Source organism: Eptatretus burgeri, chromosome 8, assembly GCF_056783735.1.
Source record: "Eptatretus burgeri isolate ZD-2024b chromosome 8, Ebu_testis_v1, whole genome shotgun sequence".
Taxonomy (NCBI): domain Eukaryota; kingdom Metazoa; phylum Chordata; class Myxini; order Myxiniformes; family Myxinidae; genus Eptatretus; species Eptatretus burgeri.
In genome coordinates, this window is record NC_140968.1 from 12,611,704 (window position 1) to 12,631,565 (window position 19,862).

Genomic DNA, 19,862 nt, shown 5'->3' on the forward strand with positions numbered 1-19,862 from the left:
GCCGGGAGGCGACGATGGTTCGCGGCCATTATTGAACAATGCTACGATAGATACAATTGAGTTAGTGGAAGCTTTTGAGGAAGCCCTCCCGTAAAAACCTATCTCTTCCGTCAAAATTGACCAAATCAAATCGGATTTTTTATATGTTGTACTTATGGACATTACACATAGACTCTAGGAAATGAAATTGCGAGAAAAAAATCGAGAAAAAAAGTTCAAGTGGGTGTGGCTCTACCCAGAAGGGGCGTGGGACGCCCCTCATACAAAAAGACACAACTAGACCATGATATCTAGCTTGTGTCCAAGTTTCATCAAGATCACATCAAACGTCACGGAGCAATGCTCTGGAGAGAGTCACAAACAGACAGACAGACAGACAGACACACACAAACTCAACGAAAATGGTGGTCACTGCTGGTGCCCGCGAATCAATATATGTATGGAAAAATTACAGGCTGAGATCAGGAATCAAACCCAGGTCCTCTAGAAAACTGTACCAGTGCTCTACCATCTGAGCTATTTGGGTGACCTATTGGCTGAGCAATGCAATTCTTCCACAAATACAAGTGTCACTCTATACATATACAAGTGTCAGAGCATTTAACAGAGCTCCATGGAGTATGGCTTCCCACGATGGTATAGTGCTCCTGCATTCCCTTGTTCCTCTCTAAAGGTGGTCGAAAACACAACCTTCCACACCATCGGTATCTCAAGGCAGGAGACGTATTCCCAAGGACTGTCACTCTCCCACCGGCGGCAAGTTCACGAGGTCTCCATTTTAAGCAAGCTTCCATCTAGCATTGCTCCCCCTACCCTCCCCAAGCCACCCCAGGTTGCATCTATTCCTCAAGGATCCCTCACCTACTTACCCTTCCAAAATCCAGGCTGGTCCCCTAGCTAAATTCATTCATCCCCTTACTCTCCAGATTGTGGAATGGTCTCCCTACGTCCATTGTCTACTCCTCCTGACTTTAGTCTTTCAAATGCGTTGGCCATCGCTACCTCATTTCCTCACCCATGCACGTCCTTCATCTCGTCTCCACACAACTGATTCTCTCCCATTCTGTTCCTCTGGGCCATTGTTAATCACTTTGTTAGTTCTCCTTAATTCCTCCCCACACCCCCCAAACACAATACTCTTCAGTCGTTTTTGAACCTGCTGCCCTTTATCATTTCACTACTCCATGAGCCTAAACACTTGTATAAAGACCTTGCTCCATACAGGTTCTTGCCCTCCTTTCTCCTTCCCATCATGCATCATGTACCCATCCCTCACCTTCCTTATTTCCCTCTCTTTGCTTTCTCTATTTATCATGGTGACCTTTGCCTTAAAGTGAGGGGTCCTGCTGACGGAACTATAATACTGTGAATTTGTCAAACTCTACGTCATCAATGCACACGACACTGTCCCTTCTGGGAGGTGGACCATGAGAATGTCCTGTAGAGATATCATCATTTTAACCACCACCTCTCCAATCCAGATCCTCATCCATGGCCCTTTAAATCTGCGGCCATGAGAGAGGCCACGATTATGAACTGTGTGCTGATGCATTATCTCCATGCACCACAAGTGGGATCAGTGTGAGAGTAAATGTGTACGGAAAAAAAATATTTATTAAATACAGATGGAGCTTTGAGAGCATGGAAGGAATGGGGGTGGAACATCATTGGAGGATATTTTGCCCAACCTTGGTCATTATCATGGATGCTTTGGGCAGGCTGCAACAGGACCAGGAGACCCACAGCCGCGAGGCACAACCCAGCGTCGACAAACCTGAAAAGAAAATCACGACTCAGAAACTCACCAGCAAGAAATATTTCAATCACTTTTATTGTTTTCAATTATGTAACATGCCATCTATTTATTATGTACGCACAGGGTGACAATTTGGGGCTGTTGCGTGCATGGTGTGTACAAAGGAAAAGTGGCTGTTGGGCCTGGGAAGAGTGACAACACCACGAAAGTACCATTTTTTCCCAATTAAAAAAAAAAATTAAATCACCAGTTACCGGTGATTATGGAGTCGACACACAATTCACAAGTGGAAAATATTCAGTTACTAAGAGGATTCCTGGGACTGGCAGGATAGCCGAGAAATATGCGGACTCGCCTCTGAGCCGTCTCGCCTGGGCTTGAATCCTGACCCAGCTATACACTGTCACGCTGCTGTTTCAGGGGCAGGGTGATTCATCAGTGTCATCCGAGCTTGAGCCAGCACCCTGAACAAATTACCAATTCCTGCTCGAACCTACAGGGGGCACTGTTATCAGCAGCACAGCTGTGCCCCCATCAAATGATTCCATCCGCAGCCAGGTGCTTCAAACGAAAGAAGAATAAGAAGATTCTTCGGTAAGGTTCAAACCTTGCGGTTCAATCCCAGACGGTAATTTACGAGGAATTTAGGTGCAGGAGGAGGCCATTCGGCTCATCATGCCTGCGCTCCACTACTACCCCTTCCCTCCTTGTGCAGCCTTTTGGCTGCTGCACTGGTACTCAATTCACCGACCTCAGAAGGATGACAGGCTGAGTCAACCCCCCTGGTGTTAATTCAATGTGTCGGGGCTTGAACTCAGGACCCTAGGATCCCAAGCCACCACCCTAACCGATAAGCCAACACCAGGTTATCAAGTAAGGTAAGTGTATCTAATGTAAATAATTGTACATCACACCACGACAGTGGAGTACACACACACACACACACACACACACACACACACACACACACACACACACACACACCTGAATGACCCATCAAGGTATGTGACATGCAAGTGAATGAATGACGTCACAGACATAGCGGACAGTTGGTGTTCAGATTTTTCAGAGTAAATCAGAATCGTCATCCCGAGTTCGATGAGGGTGGCTATACGAAGGATGTGTTTAAATCCACGACAATCACAGCCCCTCGGACAGCAAGCTGTGCCAAAAATATGTCACAAGTACTGTTCACACCTGAGGTGTGGCGGAGAGAGAGAGAGGTAAACACGAGCAAGCAAGGATGTGTGTCAGCACTCAGCTATCAGAGAATGAGTGCTTGAGTGGAGAGAGTCACTTTACATATTATTACATTTGAATGGACATCGTGGGGACAGGAAGGGGATGGGAAGGAGAAGGTGGTTGCGAAAATAAATATTCATAGAAGGAAAGTAATTGGACAGGGTAGGGGAGAGAATACAAGGGTAGGGAAAGTGATGTGAAGAGGAAAGGTTAAATGGTAACTAGGGATGGGATCAGCGGGGAAGGGGAAAAGAGGGGTATGTAGAAGGAAGAGGGCAGGTGGAACATCATTCCTTATGTTGATGTAGAAATTTAGAAAACGTGAGGGGGTTTGGCAAGATTGGGGCTTCAGATCATGGAATTATCATGCACAACTAAAAAGAGTGAGAACGAGAGACGCCCCGCTTCCAGTTCTTAATTGTTAATTTTTTTTTAATTGTTATTTTGTTTCCCCTTTCGTATTCCTTTTTTAAGCTCCTTAAAATATGGGGGCCCGAGATCCATGGACCCCACCGCACTTATCCACATTTGCAGTCACTAAGTTGAAGAGCAAACGAGCGAACACAAATATACGAGTATTACACAGTGCTCATTGTGGGTGGTGTGGAAACACACACCACATCTATAAATGGTGGTGATAGCTTTGTTGCATTCCTCCGATCGAAGTCCTCTCACGCGGGTCTTCTTTCAAACCTGGCGCCGGGCATCCCTGGTCCGGCCAACAAGTGTTTGGGTGCCAAGCTGCATGTACTCGCCACTTCGCTGGGAATTTCCACAGTCATCCATTATGACGCCAAGACTCACAATCAAGGTGGGGTGGGGTTCGGGAGCCCGTGCAGGCATGAATGAAACCTCAAGTGGAGCGTGCTGACCCCATTCCCATTCCCACTTGAGAAAACTCGGGCATTTCGCTACTGTGATAAAGGTCATGGCTTAGGGTTGTCTGCATATTATACGTTACGTATGCCGAGAGAGATGGGGGTATTTTGAGAGGAAGACGGGGAAGATGGTGGTGGTGGGGAATCGGGAAAATAAGGGGAATGGATCGGGGAAAACTGCATGCAGGGGATGGGGGGCAGGGTGGTGGGGGGTGGTGTCCGCAATCTTTTAGTACCTATCAAGTAGATGACTGCTTTAGACCCATTTCGAGCGAAACCTCGATGAGATTGTTGTCTGAAGATGAGATGATTGTGGAAAATCAACTGACGCGGTTCATCGATCTTGTCGAACACAACGCTACGAGTGCTGATTTGAGCGTTTGTGAAAATTTGGTTTCATCCACGGCCACATTCTTTTCAGAAATCAGGAAGAAAAAAAAAATAATTTTCCATCTTCATCAACAACCCCTTTACAGGGACGTGTTTGCAATTGAAAAGGCATTTTCAATAAGAGGTAAGTGCCTGTTAATTTACAGCACACAAGAGGGACGTAACATTCACAGCATTCTAATGCGGCTCCCTTACGTGCTCAATGTTTACGAACCCAACAATCACCCTTAACTGCTGGAATTCAAAATTAGAAATGCACTTATATATTTTCTTTCTAACTCACTCACTAAGAGTATGTATATGTATGTATATATATATATATATATATATATATATATATATATATATATATATATATATATATATATATATACATCCAGACCACACTCTGTGCAGAGTGTTGGTGATGCCTAAGCAGACTCCTTCACTATTGGGCACAATCCTGGACGGGTTGCCACTCCGAACGCAGGATACCAGCAAGCTGGCTCTCATTTTGCCAACTTCGGAAGGATGACAGGCAGAGTCAACCCCACCTGATATTAATTCAACAGCCGAGTGGGAATTGAACTCAGGATCCTCGGATCCCATGCCCACCACCCTAACCATGAAGCCAACATCAGGCACATATATATATATATATATATATATATATATATATATATATATATATATATATATATATATATATATATATATCTTCTTCTTCCTCTTTCGGCTGCTCCCGTTAGGGGTCGCCACAGCGGATCATCCGTATGATCCGCATCGTGATTTGGCACATGTTTTACGCCGGATGCCCTTCCTGACGCAACCCTGGTTGCCTCTTACGACACAGGGATATGGTACACCTATTTTAACCGGGGTATACACCGGCCCAGTATACTGGTACTCATTTCGCCGACCTCGGAAGGATGACAGGCTGAGTCAACCCCCTGGTGTATTAATTCAGTGGCCCAACGGGGCTTGAACTCAGGACCTCTTGGATCCCAAGCCGCTGCCCTAACCACTGCGCCAACACCAGGCTTATATATATATATATATATATATATATATATATATATATATATATATATATATATATATATATATATATATATATATATCTATATATATATATATATATATATATATATATATATATATATATAAATATGTATATATATATATATATAAATATGTATGTACATATGACCATTTCCGGTGTCTACAATTCATTCCAGACGGTGTGACACCCTGTGCGGTAGAGTGTTCTGTGAGTCTGCATTTTTACAAAGACTGTGTGCATCGCTCCCAGACATTATTTAATTATATATTGCACAATGTATGGGAGGGATGCACACTATTAAATGCAAGGTGCAAACGTCTTGATCGCAGCCTTGCCAAGTATGTCTCTCTCAATCTGGATTTTGTTCACAAACTCCACTGCAAATCCAACCGCCACGCGTTGTGTGTTACCTTTACCTGCCGTCGTTTGCCTGATCTCATTTCGGTGCTGCATTGGAAGCCCAAGAAACGAAAGCAAATTCACAACAATCAGACTGTGCACGAGAGTAAATTTGACCGTTTCCGTATGTTTTCAGACGAGGATACTTAATTGGACCGAATGAAAATTGGCGACTTTTTTTGTTTTGTTTTTCATCAAGCACAGCTACAGGTACGTCATGACTGCATACAGCTGTGTCTTGTATAAATACTGCTAGGAGAAGTTCGTTCCCCCCACCACCTAATGGCTGTGAACGGCCCGCAAGGGAATTTGCACAAGAATGCCACAACTGGCATTTCGTTGAACTTCGCCGAGCGAGTGCAGGCAAACGGGACAGCCGGCTCAAGAATGGGGGACAGCCAAGGTGTTGGGTCGGTTGTCGCACTTTCTCACCATGCTCGCGGGTCACAGTGTGAAAAAGGTGGGACGACGTGCGCGTGGCACGACGCGGGGGCCCGTGCGGAAATTTCTCACCTTGGCATCATGTCAGGCACCGACCGAAGCACGAGCTGCTGGGATCTGCGAGTCCTGGCTGAACCGAGAACGAGCGCCTTGGTCGTGTGGGCGCGGTGAGGGAGGAGACGAAGGAGGGAGGTGGAGGCTGTGCGGTACCCCCTTGTGCGGAGGTGTTCTCTCCATCGTGCTGAAGAGGCTTCAGTAAAATCGATCATCTCGTATGCGTTTCCCAGGGCGCACAGTTTGTACACACACCGCATGCATCTACTCGTATGAATTCCTCCTGAATGTTGTTCCGTTCCATGCAGAAAAAAAAAAAAACTGACAATGGCATGACATCACAGAGATCATTAACAAAGTTGAATTTCTTTTGGGTGAACGTGAAAGTTGACAAGTCTGACTTGCAGACCAGACTAGGCAGGGCACGCTTATTCTCCCCACCCTGGAGGTCGTTAAGGAGCCAGGTGGGTTTTTTTTGGTGACAATCCATTGTTACCATGACAATTTTCCTCGGACTATCGCTCGACTCCTAGAAATTAGAATCGAAATCAGAAATCCTGCTTCCTTCAGCTGCATTTGAAGTTTGAACCCACAACCTGGATCCCAATAGAATGTCCTCAGACATACGACCACCACTCAACACTACGACATGCTGGTGGCAACAGGATTAGCTTTTCGGGGCCTTAGTCCGAAGACCTCCGGGTATCATACCTCGGCCTATAGGCATGATAATGCCTGTCAAGGCATCACTCGTGGTCATAAAAAAGCAACGCCTTGCCGACAACTAATTACAGGTTGAGTAGCACTACAAAACATGAATGGTTGGGCTGGAAAGATAGCCTTGAGGTATGAGCACTCGCCTCTCAGCTGTCAAGTCTGGGTTGGAATCTCGACCCAGCTGCAAACTGTCATCCTGGTGTTCCCCTGGAGATAGGGCAATGTGGGTACGTCCATCGGAAGGACATTGAGCGAGAAGACCAATCTGCCAGCACCGGTTGTTGGTGGAGGTTAAAGATGGTGTGCTTTGCGAAGCGTACGTGGAGTTATTGCGGACACGCTGAACAAATCCCAACTTGCGCTGCCCCGAACCCTACAGGGGGAACTGCATCAGCAACACAGCCACGCTCCTCGCAAATGATGCAAACGTGAAATAATAAAATAGATATGCAGGATTCTTTCAAACAAACAGAGTTGTGCTGGTGTCCGCGGTGTGGCAAATCCAAAGAACAGGATGGATAACTGAGAGTGTGGGTGGAGAGGTGGGGGTCAGGCCTCAGGGAGGAAGGTAGAAGATGGATAGACTGCTCAGCAGCCAGAACAATAAATGTCCGAACGTGCACGTGAATGAACTACGATGGGATTCCCTCAAGGGGGTGAATCCTTCCCCCCCCCCCAAATGTTTAGAGTGAAGGCAATTCTTGTTCATCGAAAGCACGTTTTTGTACTTTCGGAATGCTCTTGAAATGCCAGTTTCTGGAGTTCACGTACCGCTTGATTTACAAACAATGCCCTCATTGAATCATTAAACAACTGAACTCACAGCATATGCTAGGTGGGTCCATGATAGTTTGGGTGAGACTATGGAGTAGTGAGTAGGCTGGTGGCAGGCGACAGACTGGGTGCGATGGGTACTGGTGAGAGTGTGGGTGAAGTTGGGGTGGCAAGGTGTGTACGTGAGGGGTGATGGGTTCAAACTGGGGTGATGGCGTTGCGGTTGCGGTTGGTACAGTTGGCAGTGCTGCAGATGCAAGAAGTGACGAGAGTGCTGGGATCGTGCACGAGGATTGGAGTGCGGATGATGGAGGCAGTGGTGCATATGACTGTGATTGTCGACGTCGGATGGAGAGGAGAGGGGAGGTGACCAGGGAGACGTAATAAATAGTTTTTGTCGAGGATGAGGGTATTGAATATGTGGACTCTCCATTTGGTCTCAATGATGTGAAAAATAGAGCTTTGTGTTGTTTTAGGAGGGCGGCGGTGGGGGATATTGATGGAATGTTGGATGGGTTGTGGGTTGGGAGCATTGGTGGTGGTACATGCAGGGGGGGGGGCAGTTCTTGAGAAAGAAATTAGGACTTTTTTTAGACAAGAGGCTGAGGATGTGTATGGAAGGTTTGGGCAGCAGGGGGTGGTTAACGGAATGGAAATGTTGAACGCGTTTTATCACGTCTCGATGCAAACACAACATATTTCCCCCTCTTCCCTGAAGGTTAAACATTACAGTCTCTGTACTAATAGGTTCAATGATAAGCTTAGCAATGCATAACCAAAATATCATCAACGATGTCCCTGAATTAAAGCGTTAGAACCTGTTCAAGTTCCCATCAAATCAATTTTAAAAATCAGGTCTGGACGAGGAGTCGGAGTAGAGGAGGTTAACAGCATAAAAGTTCCCATCTGGATCCAAATGGGGATGACCAGCCTGGTGGTACCTAACACATCGTCAGGAATTCCAACGAGAACCGTCTTCAAGCATGAAAGTATTTGGACCGACTTTGCGAACAATATGTTGTGGCTGCGATAGAGATGATGCCAATTTGTGCTGATGAATTGGTCGCTTAGTTCGGACCCATTCACCTTGGTTCAGGATAGAGTGTCTAGCTCTGCGACATCGGTCTGTGTACTCTTATACCCGCTGCTGATTTTATTGAACAGCACTTGCTAATCCTCCTGTGTTCGCTGTTGATGTGTGGATTGTTTTCAGAGCTTCCATCGGATATCAGAGTCTTCGAGGATGCTTTGCCAGTAACCGTGGGCTGCGTGAGCCTTTCCGAAGAATCTGGAAGTCGAGACGCGTGATATTGCTTCTGCTGGCATTGTCCTTGGGTGTATGGGTCGCTCGACATGACGGTTAAAATAACAGAAATCAACACCCATTCAAATTTTCCCATTAGCCTTGGGTGTGATGACGAGGGGATGGCACCACTCCGAATGTTCAATGCCCATCGGTGCAATGATGCCCTTTTTCGTAGCTGGAACGGCACCGCGTCGTTGTGGAGATGAATGATGATCGGTGCCCTGTTCATCGGTTGTCGGACCGTGGCATCGAACACGTCGCTGAATTCAGCCACAAGGTATGTCGTGACCTGGTTCTGTAGCTCCAGCGATGGGTCAGTATCTGGGTTGACGTCCAGCACCCATACCGAATGGTTGTACTGGTTGTCTGCTTGTTGTACAAACACCAATGTAGGTCTTGTAGGTGCTGATAAGTTAGACATGCTGTCTGCACACCGTTGCACATGTACATTGTCTCCGACATTGACTCATCACGTCTGTGAAGGATTGTGAGGATTGTTCCCAGGCACCGCATCATCACCGCCTGCACCGGTAACTCTCACATCACCAGGTACATCGTCCAGATTATCCATGTCAATATCCAACAGCTTCAGATGCGTAGGACCAACAACCGTAACTTCCGCTCCAGTATCGGGCAGAAAAGTCACTTTTCAGGTGGGGTCATTGTCAAAATCTGAGACGTCGATCTGAATACGCGGTGTGTGTCCTCGTTAACCTGAGTGGTACCTGCTCCCAGCACCGTGTGACGAATGGCTGATTTGGACGTTCTTGTCCCTGCGGCTCTGGATTTTCAGCACACTTTTCCAAAATGTCCAAAAATACCACATTTCTGACAGTTCTTGCCTTTTGCAGAGCACTTGGTCATGTCAGAGTGTGGATTTCCACCACATCTGTCACAGTGATGGCTGTCACATGCAGGTAGATACACCGCTGGCTTGCTGAATCGGGGTGCTGTCTTGGAGACACATTTCAGATGAGTCCTGTGAGTCCCACAAACCATCACGTCAGCCTTTTTACCTGCCTCTTCTTGTCGGCATGTAAAAAAAAATTGCTGTTTTAAGGTCGAGGTCCGGCTTTGCAAGCAGTTTCCGATGGACCACCGGATCGGGAATCCCGCTGATAATCTGGACGACGAAATGGCGATCGACCATCATCTTGTCAAGGTCAAAGTTCACTGTGATTTCCCAGAGTGCACATAGGAACGAGTCAAAAGTCTCACCTTCCTCCAGCTTGCGGTCGTAAAAACCCCACCAGATCGTGGATCTGATGATGCTCTGACCGCAAGTATGCCAGAATGGCAGTGATCACTTCATCAACAGTGGTATCACCAGTCAAGTCACCAGCGTTCTTCAGCACGGACCTCATCTGGATGCTCAAACGGTTTGGTTTGTAAGGGTGACGAGTCGTTCTTCCTCTGCCATGTCGGTCAGGTGAATGATCAGTGCATCGTCATTCCATTGTTCCCTCCAAGAGTTGCACTCTCACAATTAAATGCTTTCATTGAGCACGGATTTCATTGAGCTCAATTGAGCATTGAGTAGGTGAGGGATTGAGCTCTTAGACGATAGTCGAGGCAGTTGAGGACATGAAAGCAACGCCTCACACGACAGACGTATCTCTTTGTCATGGAGGTGCTGTTGTGCTGCTACCATGTCAGTGGATGCCGCCATTATTGACACCACATCCGAGGATGTGGTGTCATCCATCCACCACATCCATCCAAAACAACTTTGATCTTATCCACTCACTCAGGGTACATGGGACAGAGACAGATGAGGACAAGACAGAGAGAAAGGGTAACCTGCTCCGTGCGCGATGCTCACGCATGTGGCATGGGTCTTTTCTCCACGTGCGCAGCAGGTCGGTCCGGGGCTTTCCCTGCGTAACTTTTCATGCTGATGCGACCACGTTGCAGCGCATCACGAAGCACAGGACACAGCAGGCTGGGGGAAGCACCTTGAAGCAGGCAGGTAACAAGAAGCAGCAAGTACATCAACCAACCACATACAGCAGGGACCCAAAAGGAAGTGCAACAACCACAAGAACCACCCTACGAACAATGAACAACCACACACCAACGTGATCTACACCTTTTATGATGTCACGCTGAGCGTCTTGAACCACCTGCCGTGCCTGTGCACATCCATTGGCCGATGAGGCCTGCCAGGCAATTATTTATGGGCTGAGCTGATTGGCGGGAAGCCAGTAAAACTCCATACCTGTGGTGTCCGTTGGCCTTGAGCATGGCAGGCGTCCGTATATGGTCACGTCCATAGCACGGCGCGACCTTTGGCACAGATATGCTACTTGTTGAGCCGTGGTACAGATACATGCGGATGTTAGAAATTTACACGTAGACAGATCGCACAACTGGGAAACGTTGAAGAATGTAGGGAACCGGGAAAAGACAGGGCTCAGACACGAAGATTATGAGGTCTCTCTAAATACGTGCTCAACACATCGCATTAATTACAGGAATTACAACACACTTATTCCAACATGCACAATGAAATAACTATTCTCATCTACTCCCCATTTTATGCCCGAGACCAGATCTGTAACAACATTGAAAACAACTGCAAGATATTATTATTTATTATTATTATTATTATTATTATTATTATTATTATTATTATTTTTGCATACAATGTTGAGGCTCGAATAAGAGATAACACAGAATATATAACAATGGGAGCAGGAGACAATAAGGGTGGGAGAGGAAGTCACAAAACAGTGGGGAACAGAGACAATGGAATATCCGTGGAAGGGAGAGGGATGGGGTGGAGTACATGGGGTAAACAAGATGGACACCACAGGGACTTTCAGGAAGGAAAACGGGGAATTTGAAGGAGGTGGGTTTGTGGTGGATTAACGGGGGTAGAAAAGATCAGGGTTTTGGATCAGGATAAGAGGTGGTGTTGAACAGCTGTTTTGAAGACCTGGAGGGAAGAATGGGATTGAAGAGAGTGTGGAAGCTTATTCCAAAGGCGGGAAAAAAGAGGAATGAAAGAGTGAAGGTGAGCAGTGATTCGTGATTTTGGTATTTTCACCAGAAGAGGGTTGCTGGTGGACCTGGAGCGGCCTACGGAAATATGGGTTGGGGGTGGGGGGGGAGAGACAGATCACAGACAGAGAAGGGGGGTGAGGACGGAGAGGAGATGGTAGAAGACAGAAAGACGACCGACCTGTCTGCGGTGAGAGTGAGAGACCCAAAGACTCAGCCTCATCAGGAGTCAGGACAGGTACCGGAGGATTGGAGAGTAGTAGATGTAACACCAGTATTTAAGAAAGGATCTAGAGAAGAATTGGGAAACTATAGACCTGTTAATTTGACTTCAGTTGTGGGGAAGGTGTTGGAGACATTAATTAAGGACCGGACGAGGAACCATTTAAATAAATACAAACTAATTAAAGGTAGTCAGCATGGGTTTACCAAAGGTAGCTCCTGTCTAACAAATATTTTAGAGTTCTCTGAAGCAGTTTCTGAGTGGGTGGATGAGGGAAGATGAGGTGGATGTATTGTATCTACACTTTCAGAAGGTAGTTGATCAGGTACCACATTGGAGGTTATTAGATAAGGCGACGATTCGTGGAGTGGCTGGTCGAGTAACTAATTGGATTGCAAACTGGATCAGTGATAGTAAGCAAGGAGTGGCTGTGAGTGGGAGGGTGTCTTGCTGGGAGGATGGAAGGAGTGTGCTACCTCAGGGATCAGCACTCGGACCATTATTATTAGTCGTTATTTAAATCGATGATTTGGGTAGTGGGGTTAAGAGTCGGCTTTCTAAATTTGCAGATGACACTAAGATTGGAGGTAAGGTAGATAGCAGAGTGGGTGGTGGTGATCAGATTCAGGAAAATCAAGATACTTTCATAGATTGGGCAAAAGATTGTCAGATGTAGTTTAACATGAAGACATGTAGATAAGGTGCTGGGGATGGGTAAGAATAATGAAAATAGAGATTACATCATACAAGGAGCAATCTTTGAGCGTGTCCCACAGGAGAAGGATCATGGGGGTGGTCATAGATATGAGGGGGGTAAACAGACAACGAGAGGTAAAGGTAATAAGGTTTTTGGTTGTATTTGTCTGGGGATAAATTATTAATGAAAATAGGTAGTGTTAACACTGTACAGGAATTTAGTTAGGCCTCATCGAGAATATTGTCTTCAGTTTTGGTCACCACATCTGATGAGGGACATACTGTAACTGTCATGGAGGGTACCACATTGGAGGTTATTAGACCCTCAGATCAGGACCCTCAGATCCCAAGCGCACCACCCTAACCATTAAGCCAACACCAGGCATATATATATATATATATATATATATATATATATATATATATATATATATATATATATATATATATATATATATATATATATGATGTTTTAAGATCCCACCTTGCTGCACAGAGTGACAAGCAAATCCTTTCTGGGGTCCCCCCCCAAAAAAACCCCAGTTAGTTGTTTTCGCTCATTTTTTTTGCAAACCACATATGATTACTTCATATGGTATTTGTATCGAGCAAGTCCTCTAAAAAAGAATAAAATGCTTATGTTTGTTTACTTTATCACAAAAAAACCATGTTTTTGTAATTGATGTGAAACGTTGGCAGAGTTTGTGATGTTGAATGGTTTTGAGTTGGGGTCCGTAAAGACCCCAGTTGGTAAGCTCGATTCATTGGAGATCGAGGGGTTATGGGGATATTGGCAGGACTTGGACCTGCAGGTAGCTTGTGTGTGGATAGGTGATGGATGCTGCGGTTGGTGCAGTGCAGGCATGATGGGCCGAATGGCCTCCTCTTGCACCAAAGTTCCGTGTGTGTGTGTGTGTGTGTGTGTGTGTGTGTGTGTGTGTGTGTGTGTGTGTGTGTGTGTGTGTGTGTGTGTGTGTGTGTGTGTGTGTGTGTGTGTGTGTCCTAACGTGTGTATATTTTTCAACAACTCTCTTGCACTGCGAATACTTATCCAAGCCTCATTTATGTGCCATATGAAGTTTCTCAAAACACAATATTTCTTTCCTACTCCAATAAAGGTTTCATACAACATAGTAAGTGTGTTATGACGGTCCAACGATATACCGATAAATCAATGGGGTACGTTCTACAGTGAGAAGATGAAACCACACAGATAAATGTGCATTTGTCGGAAATGTTAAAGCCCTGCAGTACTGAGAAAAGAAGGCCGAAAGAAGAGATGTCATAGAAGGGTTGGCAGTAGAGGAAGGAAGGTGATCAGGAGTGGGGTGGATCAGCAGGTGGTATTGCCCAACAGAGGAAAACTCAATATATTGCTCCCTGGTTATATTAACACAACAGCAGATTTAGGGGGCTTGTGTGGGAAGAGAAACATGAATAAGTAACACCTTGCAGCCAATCACAAGGATTGATTCATTGATTGGCTGATTGGAGCACTGTCCAAATTTCCACGTACGTCAGTCCCTCAATACGTCTGAAGAAGATCAGGTCAGCTATGGGAGCATGTGCCGGAGCAGCGTGTCACTGTGTCCACTTTCCACCGGAACTCCAGGGGCCTCCGTCTGGCCATCCCCCAGGCAGATGCCTGGCACATCCCCATCTCCCTGAGATGCCGATCAACCTGCTGCAACCACGAAGAATGGAGTCAGCCCATTGGCCTCCTCCACTCTTGAGTTTGCTTTGCTGAGAGAATCTGGTGACCAGGATCAGCATCAAGACAACGAGCCGCATGTCCATACAGCCACAGCTGACACTCACGGACTATGCAGGTAACAAATCTCATTTGAGTCTCTCTCAGCAACCGCTCGTTGGACACAAAGTCCAACCAGAGATAGCCAAGGATTCTCCAAAGAGACCTGGCACCAAAGGAATTAAGTTTCCATTTCAGATCCCTGGTCAGAGTCCAAGTCACATCTGTAAAGCAAGACTGGAAGCACCAATGACCTGAAGACTCTGAATTTTGTCCTCCTGCACAGGTACCGGCAGCACCACACCCTATGATCCAGTGAAACCATTACTCCCCAGGCCCGAACCCAGGTGGCAATTGACCTCTGGCTCCCAGCCAGCAGAGGCATGAATGTCACTGCCAAGGAAAGTGAATCTCTACATGACCTCGGCATCTTCACCAAAAACAGGTACAGACAGGACAGCAGCATCCAAGATGTCATTGAAAGCCTGATTCTTAGTTTTGATCCAGGAAACCCATAATCCCAGCGGATCCAACTCCTCATTCAGCACCTCAAGGGCCCCCAAAAGGATATCTAGAGTCTTCGCAAAGATGACTGCATTGTCTGCAAAATCAAGGTCAGAGATCTTGACATTCCCAAATGATGCACCGCAACTTCATCTCTTTGACATCCTCCCCAGAATCCAGTCCATACAAGTGCTGAAAAGTGTGGGGCCAGTACACACCCCTGATGAACTCCAGTAACAACTGGAAATAAGTCAGAGATGGTACCACCACACTTCACAGCACTCTCAGTACCAGAGTAGAGTTCAGATATCAGATCGATCAGTTTTGGTGGCACCCCAAGAAGACCAAGAATCCTCCAGAGGGCATCCCGATTCATTGAATCAAATGCTTTGCAGAGATCAACATAGGCTGCAAGCAGCCCCTGCCGAAACTCTCATCTGCTTTTGATGAGGACCTGAAGAGCAAGGATACAGTCAATCGTTGACTTATTTGGTGTAAAGCCTGACTGCTCTCGGCACTGGTGCTCAAGCAGATGGGAGCGAACCCCATTAAGAATTATCCGAGCAAAGACCTTGCCGGGCATCGAGAGCAGCGTCATCCCTCGGTAGTTTTTGCAGTCCTGGCGATCACCCTTCCCTTTCAATAGAGGGACAACAAGGCCCCTCTACAGTCAGTTGGGATGATGCCTGTGTTCCAGGCAGAGCACAGAACTACATGCAACAACATGAATACAGCATTTCCACCAGCTTTGAGAAGTTCAGCATGGATGCCACAGATCACTGGAGCTTTACTCCATTCAACCGGTTCATCACAGCACGTGTTTCCACAAACGAAGATGGATCACACTTGATTGGATGGTCAGCAATAGGGATAGTAACACCTCTGACATCCAACTCAACAGCTGGTGGATCAGCCTGGTACAGCCGCTCAAAGTAACCAGCCCAGTGGGCCTTAACTTTGGACTCCTCTGTCAAGAGCCAACCACTCTCTGCTCTAACTGCAGTACACCGAGGGATGGGCTTGGATGAACGCAATACGCAAATTCCACTGAAAGCAGGTTGAGAATCACTTGACCACAGGTGATGCTCTACCCCCTCACAGATTCCTCACACATAGGCCTCCTTGTCCACCCTCAGTGCACGTACAGTTTTACGCCTCAGCTCCCTGAACAGCTCAGCTCTGCCATTTAGCCTGGCCTTGCGACTCTTGTCAATGGTATCCAGTGTCCCTTGAGAGACAAAATTCTTCTTCACCCGACGGTGAGTTCCACGACATCCACCGGCAACATCAAGGACGGTGGTCTTGAAGGCACTCCACAACTCTTCAAGACCTCCCAAAGCACCCAGACTCCTCAAATCTCCACTCAGCCTGTTTGCAAACTCCTCAGCCACCCTCTCATCCTTGAGCTTGCCAACATCCAGCCTAGGCTAGGATAGTACCATTCTCCTGGATTTAAGGTACAACTTAAGAGTTGCTCCAACAAGTCGGTGGTCAGTATTGAGGAACTGAACACTCCGGTAGACTCTGCAGTTCTTGATCATCCTCCAGCAACCATCAATAAGGACATGGTCAATCTCCTTTGCCACACCGCCAGTGTTGGAATACCAAGTCCAGCGATGAGCTTGTGGGCGCTGAAAACATGAACCAGCCACCCTAAGTCCATGACTTCTTGCAAAGTCAAGGAACTTAGTGCTATTCTGGTTCATAGTTCCTGACCCATGGGGACCAACACACACCTCATAACCGTCCCTATCAGTTCCAGTCGATGCATTGAAATTTCCCAGGACTAGAAGAGTATCTCGCTTCCGGAACTGATCAACCACAGACTCAAGCGCGGCATATAATGCATCCTTCACGGTGAGATCACTCGCCTCAGTTGGAGCATATACAGAGACCAGGGAAATGACACCGAAGGAGTGATGAATCCTTAGTCTCATAATACGCTCATTGACTGGTGTCCCTCAATTACCATTGGAGTCAGCTTATTGGAAAGAGCTGCAGCAACTCCTTGGGTATGGTAACAATTAGAGTGATGGGACCAATAGTAGGTGCAACCACCTGCACCTCGGAGAGCGCTGCAATACCGATGTTCAAGCGCTTGAGCTCAGATGATAACACAGACAGGTGATCATTCTCTCATGGGGATAGGATGTTCCAGGTAGCCACCCAAAGGGACCATCTCAGGTTAACCCAAGGAGATTGCTGTCTCGTGGACGACACCTCAGCCCCACTCTGCCACACACCACCGCAATCTGATCTGGGAAGTTTACCCCATAGTTCTCCTCCCATCATCAAAGAGTGGGAGTCCCAAAGGTTTTGCCCCAATCCCATAATCCGGTGAGATCCCGTGCAAAGGGCAGCAGCAGAGGAAGTTCTCCCATGGAGTGGGTTTTCAGGTTTCTTTGAATTTGTTGGTTTTGCGGAATGAAGGGTTTTATGGTGGCTAGAGTGCAAATCCTGCCACCAACCTCCTAGGAAAGGTTACCCACTGCAGGAGGGCATCCACAGACACAGTTGGCATCTGATATGGATGGCTGTTAGCTCACAAGGATCTCCTCTGCCCTTTGACAGGTTTTGTATATAATCCTGCTGGGTGTCCATATCCATACACCCTCCTCACCAGGAAACCTGGTGGGGGAGACAGTTTTGTCATCGACAACCCGACCATGGAACAGGTTTGTAGAGGTTTACATGGTACCTGTAGCAAGTCACAGATCTAATCTGGCATGAAGAAGATGACGTCCGAATACAAACGGCTTTCCATCTTGCATATAATATTTTGATCTTCCTCTTTGTGTGTTGTTGTATATCATTCACAATTCAGCATCTAAAAAGGCGATGATGAATATACCATTAACAATGTCCCCCTCCTCGCTCCTTTGCCCTGCCGGCTCTCCTGCCCCCTTGTCAGTCCACGGAAATCTCCTGCCTCCCCTCCCTCCCCCGCCTCACCAGCTCTCCTGCCCCCTCCTCAGTCCATGGAGCTCTCCTGCCCCTCCTGGGCAGACAAAACTATATGCTACCTTATTATATAATAGTGGGGATCCCAGACAGACAATGCAATGGCTTTTGAAGAGTAATAGTGGATATTGACTGAAGGCTTGCCATAGGGGGTGGGGAGGGAGAGCAGAATGGAAGCAGGAAGCATCCATCGGATGGACCGAACACCGGTAGTTACGGCAACGTCGGGAACTAGTTTCCGTCCGTACGAAGTATCATCTCTAAAATGTTCAACTTCCGTGAGCTCGGCATCAATAAACCGCTGAATAAAGGAACGGTCGCTGCAAACCCCTTCAAAGATGGGATTCAAGAAGATTGGTTGTTTCAAAAACAATGGGATGGAACAAACCCTGGCATCGCGACGAACGGTGACCGCCTGCCAAGCTTCGAGCATACTTGTGTAGAAAATGGGGGCCGACGTTACATCCACTCTCCCCAGGTTCAGGAGAAACAGTTCTTGGCCATAACCAAGTTTTCTGACCTGATTGAGCAGAGCATTGGCAGAGGCCTTCCATGAGGCGTTGCTGTATAATCGTTTCTGAAGGGAAAGGAGACGAAAGGCCACCACTTTACAGGTGATGTCAACCAGTCCCTGTCCACCTTCAGCAGTTGACAAGCTGAGAACATCAGGCCAGAGCCGGTGTTTTCCTTCCCAGAAAAAAAAAATAACAACAATGCTTTGAATGTTTTTGAGAATACCGGAAGGGGATCGTAGCACCATCAACCTATGCCATAGCATCGAAGTAGCTAAATTGTTAATCACAACCCTTCTGCCGCAATGTGAAAGTTGCCTGAGCGGGCCATTCCATTTAGAGAGTCTGCTCAATTTTGAAGACCGATGAATCCCAGTTTTGGAGAGAGAGAGAGAGAGAGAGAGAGAGAGAGAGAGAGAGAGAGAGAGAGAGAGAGAGAGAGAGAGAGAGAGAGAGAGAGAGAGAGAGAGAGAGAGAGAGAGAGAGAGAGAGAGAGAGAGAGAGAGAGAGAGAGAGAGAGAGATTTTTGCCTTTGATAGGTATAGATAACACTGATTACCCGGGAGAGGAATACGCGGTAAGAAATCATTCATACGATGTAAACACTTTACCCTGTGCTTGGCATCGCTTGTGTCCCTCTGGGATATTGTTTTTGGGTTAAAATCTATCAGCTACTGCAAATCGTTGTCACATTCCTGTGCTTGATGAATGCAGTTTGCCTAAAACATTGCCAAAGTTTAATTCAGGAGCATGAGGTCCCTCGGCCGAGCAATGAGCACACTACGAAGCGGTACATCATCTCTGTGACGTAATGGTTGGAGCATCCGCTCCGAGTCTGGGAGGTCCGTGGTTCAAACCATGGCCGAACGTCGAGTCAGATCAAATGATGGGGTGCGGCTCCTTCTGAAAAATCAATAAAATCTGCCTGCTCACCTCGCCGACCCTTTGCCTACGATAGCTCGGAGGGAAGCTTGAGGAATGAACCCGTGAATGTACAACCTATCACCTTTGATGTGTCACAATGCTCGTCAATTGTGCCTCTCTTGCAGCAAATATGTCCAGATGGTGAGCAGCTGGAGAGATTCGAAAAAGGGAAGAGGAAAAGATGAATCTGCATGCAACATTATTCTGGGATTAGTACAAGTTCAGATGTTTCTGAAAGCAGCAAAGACGATGTGGACAAAAAAAATAACTCTCTGGTGTAAAAAAGATCC

The 19,862-nt window shown here is 46.8% G+C and overlaps 1 protein-coding gene across 2 annotated transcripts in view; it reads right to left on the reverse strand.

Moving 5' to 3' along the window:
* LOC147021121 (uncharacterized) overlaps positions 1-19,862 on the reverse strand; it is a 256,076-nt gene that overhangs the window by 190,476 nt on the left and 45,738 nt on the right. Inside the window, exons 1-2 of one of the 2 annotated variants that reach the window (XM_085890888.1) lie at positions 6,221-6,477; positions 1,689-1,774 (exon numbers count right to left, since the gene is read on the reverse strand). In XM_085890888.1, coding sequence (XP_085747014.1) covers positions 1,689-1,774; positions 6,221-6,462 — 328 coding nt within the window. In that variant the 5' untranslated portion in view covers positions 6,463-6,477. Of the gene's footprint in view, positions 1-1,688; positions 1,775-6,220; positions 6,478-19,862 lie in introns of those variants that run through there. The other variant, XM_085890889.1, reaches the window with a different exon arrangement.